General features: G+C 38.8%; 1 protein-coding gene across 1 annotated transcript; it reads left to right on the forward strand.

Moving 5' to 3' along the window:
• Positions 1-2,858: 2,858 nt before the first annotated feature.
• LOC120288417 (acyl-CoA--sterol O-acyltransferase 1-like) lies at positions 2,859-4,904 on the forward strand. Its single transcript, XM_039302390.1, has 2 exons — positions 2,859-3,511; positions 4,490-4,904. The coding sequence occupies exons 1-2, from the start codon at positions 2,859-2,861 to the stop codon at positions 4,902-4,904; spliced, it is 1,068 nt and encodes a 355-aa protein (XP_039158324.1).
• The last annotated feature ends 11,319 nt before the right edge of the window (positions 4,905-16,223 follow it).

Here is a 16,223-nt window from a genome sequence, read left to right on the forward strand (position 1 = left end):
AAAAAGTTCCTAATAGAATTGAGATTGGATTTAAAGTTGAAGGGTTTCTAAGGAATTAGGCTGGGCATTAGTATTATATAGGGTGTGTCTTCACAATATAAAAGAAATGGTAAGCTATGCAGGTTTCAATGCCTTGAAACTATGAAAGAAGTAGGAGTTTGCTAAATTTTTCTGCCTGGACAACATCTCCTTTTTAATATTTAGTAAAGGGAAAATGACACAAATAAGTCTTGAACATTGACCCAATGTGCATCGGATTCATGAACTTTTAATGTGTTCAATATGATTCTTGAACTATAGCCTAATGTGCAATGTGGTCTCTTAACATTTGTTACATATTTAATTTAATTCTTGGACTATAGAAAAGGTTCAATATTGTCCCTAAAATTAAATTAATGGGAGGACAACATTGAACATTTTCGTATAATTCAAGAACTAAATTGAACATGTATCAAAAGTCTGTGGATCAATTCAAGGACCACATTGAATAAATTACAAGTTCATGGACCGTATTAAATATTGGGGGGAGAATTACCAAAAAAGTCATAAACCTATTGTAATTGTGTCAATTCAGTCCTAAACTTTTTTTTTTTTGCCAATTTAATCCTAAACCTTTTACTTTTGTTCCAGTTCAGTCCATTCGGCCAAAATTGGCCGGCCAGTGCTGACGTGGCAGCCGGCCGGTGCCGGCGAGCTTTTTTTAATAATATTTTATTTTTTAAAAAATTATTAATTTTTTTATTAATTTTTTCCTTTTTTTCCCTCCTCCCTCCCCTTCCTTGGGCTCCGGGACCGGCGACCGGCCAGCTGGCCGGTCGTCGGACTAAGGCGATCCGGCAGGCGAGGAGGCCTCGCCGACGCGACGGCGAGCCCCCTCGTCGTCGCTGGGCGCGAGCTCGCCGCACGGCGACCGTGAGGCGAGCTCCCGCCCGCGACGGCGAGGGCTTGCCTCACCCCGCCGTCGTTGGGCGCGAGCTTGCCTCGCGGTTGCCGGGCGAGGCGAGCCTCGCCGATCTGGCAAGGGGGGGCTCGTCGTCACGTCCGGCGAGGGCTCGCCTCGCCCGACGACCGCGAGGCGAGATTGCGCCCGGCGAGCCCCCCTCACCGGATCCGGGCGAGCCCTCGCCGGATCCGGCGAGGGGGCTCGCCGTCGCATCCGGTGAGGCCTCCTCGCCAGATCCGGCCACCGGCTAGCCGGCCGGTCGCGGAGCCCAAGGAAGGAGGAAGAGAGAGGAGAGAAAAAAAGGAAAAAGGAAAAAAAAAATTAATAAATTTTTTAAAAAATATTATTAAAAAATCACGCCGACGCCGACCGGCTGCCACGTCATTGCGCCGGCCAATTTTGGCCGGATGAACCGAACTAGAACAAAAGTAAAAGGTTTAGGACTAAATTGGCCAAAAAAAAAAAGTTTGGGACCGAATTGGCACAATTACAATAGGTTTAGGACTTTTTTTGGTATTTCTCCCAAATATTGGGTCAAAGTTTATGAACCATTTATATTATTATTCCTTTAGTGAATGGTTGACATGTTTACAAAGGCACTTGTATGGAATGCATGAAACTGTCCATGCTTATTTTCCCCAAGAAATTATGGTTAAAACGCATTGTGAGCAATTCTTCTAGTAGTTACTCCAATGTTGGATCAGGAATATGCCTCAATGACTTTTTTTCTTAGGATGACTTCAAATGGGTGTGGGGTCTAAGTCTGCCCCCAAATTTGACTGGAATCTCTTGATCCCGCTTTTGCTCTTGGATTTTAGCGGCTCTGAATCTGCTTTAGTTATTTACGAAGACTTAAATATTGAGCTGCTGACGACAGTCTACATTTTTTTTTTTCCGGTTGAACACGACAGACTACTTGACAATGTCGAACATAAGACCTCCCGCAGGCTGACAATCGAAGACCCCGCAAATTGCGAACTACTTCATTCCCCCAAGAAATAAACAACGAATAATCATTTTATATAGAGGATGTTAATATTTAGAGAAAATGACACAAATGATTACTGAATTTTGACCCAATATGCAATGTGGTTCTTAAACTTTTAATTTATTTAATGCGGTCTTTGAATTTTTGTCCAATATATAATGCCATACGTGAAACATATAATTTCTAAACTATATAAAAATATTTAGTGTGATATTTTCATTAATTTAAGTTCAATGATAATATTAAATATTTTCATATAATTTAGTGACTAGATTGAAATGAATTGTAAGTTCATGGATCACATTAAGTAAATGAAAAGCTGATGGACGATATTACACATGAATGATATTTCATATTGAACCAAAACTCGAAATCATTTGTATCTTTATCCTTGATATTTATAATCTACATGGACCTTTCATAAACTAGTAAAATTCGATTGCAGGCATATATGATAACAAAACAACATATTTTGTACTAACGACTATAATAATACTTGGTATTATGCAACTGACCGAGTTAAAAATGGCGACTATTCAAAATCGATGGCTCGCTTTCACCGTACACCACTTCAGCAATAAGAAACGGTCAATCTTGCGGTGCCACGTACTTCTTATTTCTCATCACGACCGACATTGAATAAGAAATAGAATAGCTGGACTGCCAACATGTAAAGGAATTAATTTATTTCTGGTAATAGTTCTCATTAAATTTAATTCCCGATTCTTCAAAACAAGCCCCGCATCAACCCTCCTAACAACTCCTAATAAATGAAAATTTAGGACCAGTCCTTCGAGCAAAGAGAGCTAGAGTTCAATCATATGACACGACTTCACTTGGACAACACCAAGTATCTACACAAGCTTCGCTTCTGCAAGTGTGTGCCTCTAGTGAGCAAACATAGAGGGAGAGATCAGCAACTTCATCATGGTGTGGACCTTGGTGGTGATATCACTCACCTATTGCCACACCATCGGTCAAACCGTCCCTACTGGAACCAAGAGGCTCTTGGCCATTTCACCGGTCATTGGCCTCTTCTTCATGCTCCCTCTAAGCCTCACCACCATCTCTCTTGGAGGCCTCACTTCATTCTTCATCGCTTGGCTTTCCAACTTCAAGCTCATCCTCTTTGCCTATGGCAAAGGCCCATTGTCGTCAAGTCAATCTTGCTTGTTGGCATATTTCATTCCCATCGCTTGCCTTCCCATTAAGATTCACAACCCGATTGAGAGCACCAAAAATGAAGAACACCCATGTTCGGAGATCAACGAGCGAGGCCTCAAGTCGCCGATGAATTATGCCATTAAGTGCTTGGTGACAGTTGCCTTTTTGCCCGCCTATGAGAGGAAGGATCGTGTTCATCCGGTCATGATCAACTTGATGTATTGTGTGCATGTGTACGTCGGATTGGAGGTGTCCCTGGCTGTGGTCGGAGCCATGGTCCGAGCACTTGTCGGCGTCAGGCTTGAGCCACAATTCGAAGAGCCGTATCTCTCGACCTCACTACAAGACTTTTGGGGGAGGAGATGGAACCTCATGGTCACAAATATACTTCGGCCTATCGTATATTTACCTGTCAGGTTAGATGCTAATTTCTTTTTTCCTTTTTTTTTTTGGTAAGATCCAAATATTTTCATCGTTGACTATTGTGCTGGATTGAATTTTGGATCATTTTGATATGGATCGATTAGCTTTTACTGGTAGTATATGTGAATATCCGATACTCATAGAACGGTTTTGATTAAATGTTTATGTACATGCTTATTCTTGAGTAATCGTTGACTAGGTTTGAGTCAAACATAGGGGAAAAAGTACGTGGTTCCATTATCTCTGTCATATATGATTACAAAATGAATCTATGTAATATCTTTTTACGTGTAGGTCAAGTCTTACCTATGAAACATTGACGATTAACTGAATTATACAATTGTATACTATCTAATGGACTATTAGAAAAAAAAAAAATTCTATAGATGGTAGACATACTAAGGCTTCACACCAAAAAAATAGCTCGCAAAGTAGCATTTCTCATTAGATTATCCATTTTTTTTTTGGTCGAAATTAGATTATCCATTTACTTAAATTATACACTTGCAATTTGTCGAATCCATTGCCTGTCTTATTATAAAAAGAAAGATGAGTGTATTAAAAGTCATAAAACTTGTTATGAAAGTACAATTAAGTCCTAAAATATTCAAAAAGTGTAATCAAGTCCTAAAACTTATTACGAAAATATAATCAAGTCCTACAACTTTTCAAAAGCTTAATCAAGTCCTAAAACTTATTATAAAAATGCAATCAAATTCTAAAAATTTCAAAATGTTCGATCAAGGGAAGGATATCATTAGACTAATTTGACAAGTTTTGGAACCGTAATTACATTTTTGAAAGTCATAGAACTCAACTGTACCTTCGTGTCAAATCTTATTATTTAATTGCATTTTTGAAAATTTTAGAATTCAATTATACTTTTATGATAAATTTTAGGATTTTCAATATGCTTATTTTAAAAAGAATTCAAAATATGATACATTCTTGTCTTCCTTGTCTTATACCAGGTCCATTTCCAGCCGTGTGATTGGAAGGATGTGGGCCCCACTGCCGGCATCATTCGCGTGCTTCCTGGTCTCGGGCCTCATGCATGAGCTGATTTTCTACTACATTGGACGTAAGGAGCCAAGGTGGGTGGTCACCTCCTTCTTCCTCATGCATGGCCTCTGCGTGGCCATCGAGATCGCCGCCAAGAAAGAGTTCGCCAACAAATTCCGTCTGCCAAGGGCAGTTTCGGGACCGATGGCGGTCAGTTTCATCCTCACGACGGCGTTGTGGCTGTTCCTACCGGCCCTATTGTGGTGCGACGCAGAGGACAAAGCACGTGGAGAGGCTATGGCGGTAGTTGACTTTGTGAGGGAGACTTGGAGTGTTGTGAGACTTAGCTCCATCACAGAGATAAATACATCAGAAATGACATAACTTTCATACGATACTCAAATGAGTACTATTTCCAGCAAATTATCCCACGTGGATTTTTATAATTTCTCGTTTCGATGTGAATTTTTGTTTTTTACTATTTATGAATTTTTATTAGTGGTCCATGTCAGCACCAGTGATACCACATACAACGACCAATGTCCATGTCAAATTTTCCAAAAAGACAAATCGATAGCACTTAAGTAATTGATGTTTCAAATTTGTGGCACTAAAGTGAACATCGTATACTTATCCCAAAAATGCTTATACATATGTTCATTAAAGGAGTAATTATTTAAATTTTTGGGAAAATTATTAATTTAGTCTTAAACTTATTATACGGATGTCAATTTTGTTTAAATTTTCAATTTTATCAATATAATCCTTCACATTTGCACGACATTTAAATGCAGTTTTTCTTACCAATTACCGTTGCAAATTGCAATGTAGAATCAACAAATTGCCCACATTAGCAGGTCACTTAAGATGGCCAAAGATGACTAGACATCACATTTGCGATTTTCAATGGTAACTGGCAAGAAAACTTTTAAATATCGCCTAAAAATTTAAGATTATATTGACAAAATTGAAAAGTATGACTGATTAAGTGGAATAATTAGTTGTTGACAAGAAAATAATGACAAATGTAATTGTATCATAAGAAAATCCAATTAAACCATAAGCAAATACATATTTTTTTTGTCAATTCTAAATGTATCAGACTTTCCAAAGAACGAGAAGAAAAAATGTAAGAAATAATCTTAAATATGGGACATGCAAGAGATTTTATGGTCAATTTAAGGTAATAGGGGCGTTGGAAGTCAAACAATGGATGGAAAAATCGTGAGTCTTTAAGCATTTATCCTTTTCACATAATTGCTAATCTAAATGTTCAACCTAACCTATTTATTTATGTTTGAGTTTATGCGAATATAATAAGGAGAGAATATGATGATTTTCTTGAGTCAAGGGTCGTACAATGGTTGTCAAAAAAGGAGAGGTGAGGAAGGTAATTTATAATCAATACTCTATGTATTAGTACATAATAATTGTTTTGAAGATATTTTGATTTCGATTTTTGTCTAATATTAATTTAAAATATTTTGGATTTTATATGCAATGGGCCTCATTTATGAGAAATACCTAGTTATATATATATGATACTCATTTCTATTAACATGTCTTATAAATAATTAATTAATGCAACGTATTTGTCTACATTGGACCCTTGTGGTAAAGTTTAGAGGGACGGTTGCATTGATTGGCCCCCTCCCCAACCTTTTCAATTATAAATAGAAGTGCTTTGGATAAGGAGAGTAGGAGTGTCATTACTTTCATATTGAACTTACTTGAGTGCCACATAGAAGTAAAATTTATCATTTGAATGTCATTCCCGGCAAATTATCCAATAAGGATTTTTTTTTTTCAATTTCGAGTTGATTTTTTTTTTTTTGAATTTTTGTTAATTGTCTATGTCAGCACCAACAATACTACGTAGGACAACCGACATCCATGTCGGATTTTCTAACGAGGCAAATCACCAATGTCACTTAAGTGATTGTTTTTCAAATTTGTGCAACTTAAGTGAGTGAAAAAAAAAAGTTTCGACACTCAAATAAGCACAGTGTAAAAGTTATGGCACTTCTAGTATATTTATCACATCCATTATAATAGCGAGTAGGTGAATGTACTAATTGTATACATCAAGTGTACTTGTTAGATATTTGATGCTATTCAAATCACTGGTTATTTTTTTTTTTTTAAAACTATTGAAATGTTGTTTATTTCTAATAAAAATTATCCAAAAAATTCTAAAATTATTGCACTTTTGTCAATTTAGTCTTAAACCTTTTAATTTTTCCAATTGAGTCCTAAACATCTTCATATTTTGCCAATTAAGTTCATTCGACCAATTTTGATAAAAAAAAAAATCGATGAATGAACGTGGGTTGTCTAACATGGCATTGAACAAAGGTCACCTGGCCCTCACCAACAGAGGAGGAGGGTCAAGACATCCTTGTCGATAACAAATAAAGTTAGGATATTATACATGTTATTACCCTCTCATTTTCAACATGTCCATATTTCCACTATCATTACCTGCACAAGGCCTATGGACTTCTTGTGTGGGCTGAAGGTCCCTGGGCCTCTTGGCAAGCCTACAATTGAAAAATGCAACTTGATGTGCCCTTTAATGGATGGCAATGGCTCGAAGGTTTGTCATGTCACTTAATCGGGAAAAAGCAGCATCAAATTACGTCGCAATTAATTGATCCTATTACTGATTCTCGTCTCAATTGCTATGGATATAATTTAGAGACCCATTAGGGATAAAAATCACTCTCTTAAAAACTAAAGCTTATAAGTTTATAACAATAATGATTCTATATGAATAGGATGTTCTTTAGATATTTATACAAAAAGCTAAATAGGAAATAAAGTGCGGTCAATTACACTAGTGAGGGTCGGATGCAACATTGGGTCTTGCATTTTTCTTGTGCAATTAACGTCACATATCTATGTGACAGAGCCATATGGAAATTGGGAAAGAAGAACATCCCGAGTGGTAAGCATATAAGTACCAACTTCCAAAATGTACGCTTAAATGTCACGTTTAAAAAAAAAAAATTAGACATTTAAGTGTCAATTTCAGCGAGGCTTGCCGAAAATCTGACATAGCGTTATTTTTAATAATAAACCAGTCTACGTGGTTGCTGGAAATTCGATATAACTCATTGTTGGCACTTGAGTATTCTTTTCTTCTCTGATTTTGACACTCAAATGTACTTAATAGAAGTTTTGACGCTTATGCATTCACCCGTGCCAAGTTTTGGTACTCAAGGTGTTATTCTTCTCAAAAATTTGGGTCTCAGCTATTTTTAAAGACCTTATTAACAAGTGCCTTAGAAGACTTTGTTAATTAACCAATTAAAGAGATTTTGCAGTTTTTAATACATTGACTATTCTCATGTTATGAACAACCAATATTTTGAAATCTGAATTATTTTAGATTAAGTGTACTAAACAAGATTTTTGGAGGCACAAGGGTCCTAGTCCTGGCCTTTGTAGACCCAAGTTCGAGCGTCAGGGACTAGGCATGGGCACATGGGTCCCGGCCTAGCCTCGATGAACCCGGGCTCAAGCATGGGAAATCTAAGCATGGGCATCAGAGTTCGGGGCCTACCTCGATGGACCCAGCATGAGCACCAAGTCTCAGGCCTTGTCCTCAATGAACCCAGCTCGGGTGCAAAAGATCCGAGCATGAGCACTAGGAACTCAGGCACTAGGAACTCAGGCACAAACATTGTGCACCTAGGCCTAGGCACAAGGGCTCCATGCACAATTATCGAGGCCCTACACTTCATCTTTGTGGACCCAAGCCAAGGTGTCCAGGGATCAAACAAGGGCATTAGGGCCTTGGGCTTGGCCTCGATGGGCCTGGGCAAGGGCACCAAGATGGATCTTGGATATTGTGACCTAAGAATGAGAATTAGAGTTCTTGTGCCCAGGCGCAAAATTTCTAGTCAAAGCACCAATACCGATTAATATTTTGAAAATTAACTTTTGATTTATTAAAAAGGAAATTATTCATACATTTTCCGTTGACTTATTTTCCAATGCAATCCAAATGCCAAAAAATGAGAAAAATATTTTTCGGAAAACAAATGTAGCCTAAGTTTGCTCCATAGCCCATGAAGCTAAGTAATTCTCCAGACTTGCTTACCTAACGTAGCTCTATTAAAGGCAATTAAGCCCAAAAAACCCAAGCCTCCTTAGTCCTTCCTTGTTTTGAATAAATCCCTTTGCCTCTAATGTTTCCAAAACTTTTGACTCTCATTTTTCCACTAAAAAGCGGCAATTTTTTGCTCTATAGCACGACATACAAATAAGGGAATTAAAGATTGACATTGCACAATAAGGCAAAATTTGAATCACCACCTTTAGTCGGACTTGTTTCCTTGCCTTTGACATCAGATTTTATTTCCACCCTTCCAATTTTATATTCACCCTCACAAGGATTCACGCAAATTTATTTCTTTAATGCTCCTTAATCTGAGGGTATTCCCAACTAGTTTTTTGTGTTGTCAATCCGGAGCACGCAATTCATTGGCCATGTTTTCATCTTAATCTCTCATGCCATCCCAAACTGAGGAAAATTCCCAACTTATTTAGATTAATAAACTGACCCATAGCATAACAATAATAGTTGTTAATAAACTGACCCATAGCATAACAATAATAGTTCAAGACAGCACCAGCATTTTGACATTCATTGACTTTTTCGTCAAGAAAAAAAAGAAGATGGAATCAATAGCAAACCACAAATGGGCTCGTTTTATTCGTTTACAGCGGAGCATACGAAAGAAAAGAGATCACGTCACACGTCAAAGGGCAGAACAACCTTAAACCCTTCTAATTTATTCCTTCGCAATTGCTTTGTTCCTAATGGCCGTTGCTTCAAAACTTGAATTGTTATGGCCTAATCAACTTTTTATATACACGTTATATATACGTGCACATCTAACTTTTGCATGTGCACTTCACACCTCTTAAAGAAATTGTTTTTCAACGGTCTACGCGATGAACTCCTTGTAGAATGGTAGATTTTTTTCTGACCTTTCATTTTTTTCCAACACCTGAGTTACCGTAGGAGGCATCACTTCCGTACCTTCGGAAGGGTAGTTATTACCTCGTTCAAAAAAAAAAAAAGGGTAGTTATTACGGAAACAAAAACGAAAGAAGTCAACAGTCTTACCTTTTGTTTGGATGCGACAGATGGGTATGAACAGAAAAGATGGAGAAGAATTTGGGTTTTATCTTGATCGGGAAAGCAATTGAGAGTTGGGTGAAGAATGGTAGGGCGCGACTAATTTGGTTCTCTCTCCTCCTCCTCCTCCTCCTGCTCCTCATCCAGTCTCAGTAGGGCGAGCGAACCGGCAGTGATTATGCTCCACCAGAATCCGGTCGTGTCCGATGTACTCGCTACAGCCGTGTCCGGCGGCACCGCTCTCACGGTTCTCCGGTTGTTTGAAGAAACAGCTAAGTGAGGCGTCTTTGACCAGGTTCGGACAGGATTACTCCCTACTTCCTTTGCTTGTTCCATAAATTTCCTGCTGGCGATGCTGTCTCGGGATGCTCGGCTGTTTCGTTTTACTCATTGGACAAATTTTATTCGCATCTCAAATAACTCGTGTTGACCAGTTGATTTGGGGCGGTAGAGATTACCCATCCAAATCATATTAACCAATCGCAAACTCGAGCAGAGCAATCTGAACTTGACCAGTCCCCCGGGCTTGCGGAGTGTATGGACCTGAAATATTGCTGGCTGTCCAAACTTGTGCCCCTAAAATATAGAAAAAAAATTGCATCTCAAAGCAGTCCTTGTAAACAGAGTAGTTCTAGACCCGATTGCTGTTTTCAAGCCGTTTGTTATATTTAAATGTCTTTGTTTGTGTCCCTCGTTCAGAAACTTAACAGGAAGCTTGTTCATGTAAGCTTTGGATTAGTTTTCATGCTTTGCTGGCCACTGTTCAGGTAATCTTAAGACTACACTTTTTTTTTCGTTTTTCTAAATTCCTAATGGATTATTAGTTTGGTGAGGTGGCTATTGCTGATAAATTGCAGTTCTGGGCATCGAGGTGCGCTTTTAGCTGCTTTGATTCCAGGGGTTAATATTGATGTGAATCGTTGTGGAAGGATCGTCCTACGAAGGCCCAGATAGTGCGAATTGCAAACCTCGACCTCCAATCAAACCTATGATTGGCAACCTCGGTTTGAACATGACTTGTTGACGAACACGTGTCAACCAACCAACATTATAAACGCCACGAGCGAAAGAATTTGCTATCTCGCTCGATATGTCGAATTGACTGCCATAAGAGAATCTTGATTAGGTCAAGTCCTAAAAAAAAACAGTAAAAGAGAACCTCTCAATTCTTTTCCTCAAAAATAAAATACATCTCCCCCAAAGAAATTTGGCAAATCCTTTATATAGGCTGCCACACAAACCCTAAAAACCAACCCTAAAAATCTAATGCGTCATATTCTAGAATATTCCTATTCTAGAATATTCTTAAACAAGAATATATATATATATATATATATATATATATATATATAAATTGACTTGGTCAATTATTTGGTGACCAGATAATTAAATTGCACCAAGATTTCCAAGATTCTTCAAGATTTGATTCAAGGTCATCTTCACGCCAAAGATCACGAACCATGACGCCAACAGCTTGCCTGAGTTGTTTGGCCCGCTCGAGTAATAGAACCAGTAGGAATAGATAATGGGTCCCTAGCACCTCCTCCTCAATATGGCTCGATGTCCACATCATTCCCTCCCCCGTTCAAAGGATTTGTCCTCAAATCATCATTGGCATCGAAAATAGTCAAGTCAAAAACATTAAATGTGGCACTAACGTCATACTTACCTGGAAGATCAAGCTTGTAAGCATTATTGTTAACTCTTTCCAAAAACATGAATGGTCCATCCCCTCGCAGTAATAACTTAGAATGTCGCTGCTCAGGAAATCTCTCTTTGCGCATATGAACCCAAACCCAATCGTCGGGTTCAAACACCACTTCCTTGCGCCCTTTGTTGGCTTGCCTTGCATATTGCTCAGTCTTGCACTCAATATTTGTGCGCGTCTTCTCATGCAACGCCTTGACAAATTCAACTTTCTTTGCTCCATCTAAATCCACACGCTCATCAACAGGTAAAGGGGTTAAATCTTATAGAGTTAATGGATTAAAACCATAGACAACCCTTAAATGGTGTAAATTTAGTAACATAATGCATGCTCCTATTATATGCAAATTCAACATGTGGCAGACAATCTTCCCAAGATTTTATGTTCTTTTTAATAATAGCACGCAACAATACCCCTAAAGTTCTATTAACTACCTCGGTTTGACTATCGGTCTGTGGATGACAAGTAGTAAAAAATAACAACCGTGTTCCTAGTTTTTTCCACAATGTTTTCCAAAAGTAGCTAAGAAATTTAGAATCTCGGTCTAAAACAATCGATCTAGGCATGCCATGCAAATGTACAACCTCCTTAAAGAACAAATTAGCAACATGAGATGCATCATTAGTTTTATGACAATGTATAAAATGAGCCATCTTTGAAAACCGATCAACAACCACATAAATAGAATCTCTACCATACTTAGACCTAGGCAATTCTAAAACAAAATCCATAGAAATATCAATCTGAGGATGTGTTGGAATAGGTAATGGTGTATACAAGCCATGCGATTTAGTTGTAGACTTCGATTGCTTACAAGCAATGCATCTCTCACAAACACATGTGACATCTCTCTTCAGATGTAGCCAATAAAAATGTTCATGCAGCACTTCATAAGTCTTATTAATGCCAAAATGCCCCATTAAACCACCACTATGCGCTTCTCACACCAACAATTCACGCAAAGAACACTTAGGCAAACATAGTTTGTTTTCACAAAAAAGATAACCTTCATGCCTATAAAATTTATCAAATGCAGCGTGTTCACATGCTTCATATACTCTCCCAAAGTCATCATCATCAGTATATAAGCCCTTGATATGCTCAAAACCTAGACATTTTGCTTCTAAAATAGTTAGAATTGCATACCTTCGAGAAAGTGCATCGGCTACCACATTCTCCTTACCTTTCTTGTACTTGATCACATATGGAAAAGTCTCGATGAACTCCATCCATTTGGCATGTCTTTTATTCAACTTTTGCTGCCTTTCAAGTACTTAAGGTCTCATGGTCGGTGTGGATCACAAACTCTTTTGGTCATAAATAATGTTGCAAAGTCTCCAAAGCTTGCACTAAAGCATACATCTCCTTATCATAGGTAGGATAATTCAATGTTACTCCACTCAATTTTTCGCTGAAATACGCTATGGGACGCCCTCCTTGCATCAACACGGCTCCAATTCCTATACCAGAAGCATCGCACTCTATCTCAAAAGTAACACTGAAATTCAGCAAAGATAACAAATGAGCATTAGTTAACTTATCTTTTAGCAGATTAAATGCTTTCTCTTGCTCTTCTCCCCACATGAAACCCATGTGCTTCTTGATAACCTCAGTTAAAGGTGCAACAATGGTGCTGAAATTTCTCACAAATCGTCGATAAAAACTCGCCAATCCATGAAAGCTATGCACCTCTCCCACGGTCTTAGGCGTTGGCCATTCATGGATTGCTTTGACTTTTTCTGTATCAACCTGTATACCATCAGCACTAACAACAAATCCTAAAAATACTAATTTGTTGGTAACAAAAGAGCACTTCTTTAGATTAGCGTATAATTGCTCGACTCTTAAAACCTGCAAAACAGCTCGCACATGCTCAATATGGTCATCAGGACTTCGGCTATAAATCAAGATGTCATCAAAATAGACAACCACGAATCGACCAATAAAAGCATGTAAAACATAATTCATAAGTCGCATAAACGTGCTCGGTGCATTAGTTAATCTAAATGGCATTACTAACCACTCATATAATCCATACTTGGTCTTAAATGCAGTTTTTCATTCATCACCTTCTTTCATCCTAATTTGATGATAGCCACTTTTCAAATCGATCTTAGTGAAAATGCAAGAACCATGCAACTCATCCAACATGTCATCTAACCTAGGAATAGGATGTCGATACTTTACCGTAATATTATTGATTGCTCGGCAATCGACACACATTCGCCAAGTTCCATCCTTCTTTGGCACCAACAAAATAGGGACGGTGCACGGGCTAAGACTCTCTCTCACATGCCCCTATTTCAATAGTTCACTAACTTGCCACTGAAGTTCCTTTGTCTCCTCGGGATTGCTTCGATATGCAGGTCGATTAGGTAATGGCGCACTAGGAATCAAGTCAATTTGATGTTCTATGCCTCGAATCGGTGGTATCCCTCCAGTAAGTTCATCAAGAAAGACATCTTCAAATTCCTGCAATAAAGACACAATAGGACTAGGCAAACTTGGGTCAAGATCATTAGTAGAAAGCAAAACCTCCTTGTACACAAGTACAAGTATTGGTCGATCTAGAACTAAGGCTCTCCTCACTTCACTTGATTTTGCATAAAAATTAGTTTGCCTCTTTTCTTTCATCTCTTCTTTTCCCTCGGTTTTTACCACAATCTTTCTCTCGGCCTCTCCTTTTCCTTGTGTCTCATACACACCACGCAAGCCCTCGGATTTCTCACTTTTTCTCTCTCTCTCAGCTTCTCGTTGTAACTTTAATTGATCTTGATACACCTCACTAGGTGTCATTGGTACCAAGGTATAAGTCTTTTGATTCATCATCAATGAATAACGATTAGTATACCCATCATGATGTACCTTTCGATCATATTCCCATGGTCTTCCAAGTAAGATATGACCTGCTTGCATAGGTACAACATCACACTCTACCTCGTCCTTGTATCTCCCTATCTCAAATGGAATTCAAACTTGTTTCGATACTTTCATCCCGCCGCTATCATTTAACCATTGAAGTCTATAAGGCTTAGGGTGTTTTGTCGTCTTCAAACCCAACTTATCCACCATAATACAACTTGCCACATTCTCACAACTACCTCCATCAATTATCATACTACAGATCTTACCATTTACCACACATCTTGTATGAAACAAATTATCTCTTTGTTGGTGATGCTCCTCCTCCTTTATTTGCACACTTAGAGAATGTCTAACCACCAATAAGTCTCCTTTTATAGCCACTTCTCCATCACTACAATCCTCCAATGGTGGCATCTCATCATCATCTTCTTCCCTTTCACTTTTAGACTCAATAACACCATGTCTAGTCATGATCATCACCCTCCTATTAGAGCATTGATTCGCCATATGACCCCTGCCCAAACACTCAAAACATTTAATTTCACGAGTTCTAGTGTTAGGGTTTTCGGTTTTACCTAAAGCCGGATTCGTTCCAACTTTACCGTCCCTCTCCTTCTCCTTTAAGGTTTCGATTTTGGTGTTGTTTCCTCTCCAATTTGACTTCTCATCTCTCTTCCAATTAGATCTCCAATTCTGATTTGAACCTCCTCCACTCTTGTAATTTCGGTCCAACTTCAATTGCCGCTCAACTTTGATGGCTTTGTCCACCAATTCCTCCAATTCAACATAGTGTTGCAGCTCTACCACCCTTGCTATGTCTCGGCTCAAACCACTCAAAAATCTTGACATTGTGGCCTCACGATCCTCCATCACATTAGCATGAATCATGGCAATCTCCCTCTCCTTGTGATACTCTTCCACGCTCTTATTGCCTTGTGTGAAGTTTTGTAACTTTTGAAACAAATCTTGATGGTAATGACTTGGCACAAAACGCCTCCTCATCACTACTTTCATCTCATCCCACGTCTCTATCGGTCTTTCACCATTGTGCCTCCTACTAGTCACAAGTTGATCCCACCAAATTATAGCATAATCAGTAAATTCAATAGCTGTAATTTTTACCCTTTTGAGCTTGGAGTATTGTTGGCAATATCAAGATGAAGATTCCTTCTTTCTAAGGTAAGAATGATCCCGATGCGTATCTAGAATGGGGGAAACCTCTAGCTTGAGGGGGAGTGTTAAGTTACTTTAATTAAGTTTCCTTTATTATTAGAGTTTTATTTAACTGACTAACAGATAACAAATTTAGAGGGAGTTGGGGAACATGTAAAACAGAGGACAAAGATGTGGAAGGTGTAAGTGAAATAGTCCCTGATCTAACCACTTGAGTCGAGGAACCATTAGCTAAAGTAACTTCTGATGAATGACTAGAGTTATGGTGGGAAGAAAATAGTTCTTGTTTACCTGTCATATGACTAGAAGCTCCCGAGTCAATGACCCAAGGGGTGCTAGGAGACAAAGTAGAGGAAGAGGCCATGTTACCTGTACGTGCAAGAGTGGCAGTGGATGAGAAATTGGAAGCCTCTAGCTATTGGACACACTTGATGAGTTGTGCAACCATATCATCTCGAGTCGTAGACTCAGAAGAACTACCTCCAGGTGGGATAGATGGGTTCATGTCACTATAAGACACAATTCAGCACTCCCTTTAGACACAACATCATTTGCAGTAATTGATAGTTGAGCCCACTCAGGCTTGCCATGCTTGGCCCAACAAGTGTCAATAATATGACCAGATTTGCCGCAAAATATACACTGATGGCTATCTCGATCAGAACTTTGTCCACTACGTCCACCACCACGACTACGACCTCCCCCGAAACCACGATCTCTATTGGAAAAACCACCACGACCACGACCACCACTACTAGCCACAAAGGCGGAATTGTCTTTAGATGACGTAGAAGACGGAGGGACAATG

The sequence above is a fragment of the Eucalyptus grandis genome, chromosome 9, assembly GCF_016545825.1.
Source record: "Eucalyptus grandis isolate ANBG69807.140 chromosome 9, ASM1654582v1, whole genome shotgun sequence".
Lineage (NCBI taxonomy): Eukaryota > Viridiplantae > Streptophyta > Magnoliopsida > Myrtales > Myrtaceae > Eucalyptus > Eucalyptus grandis.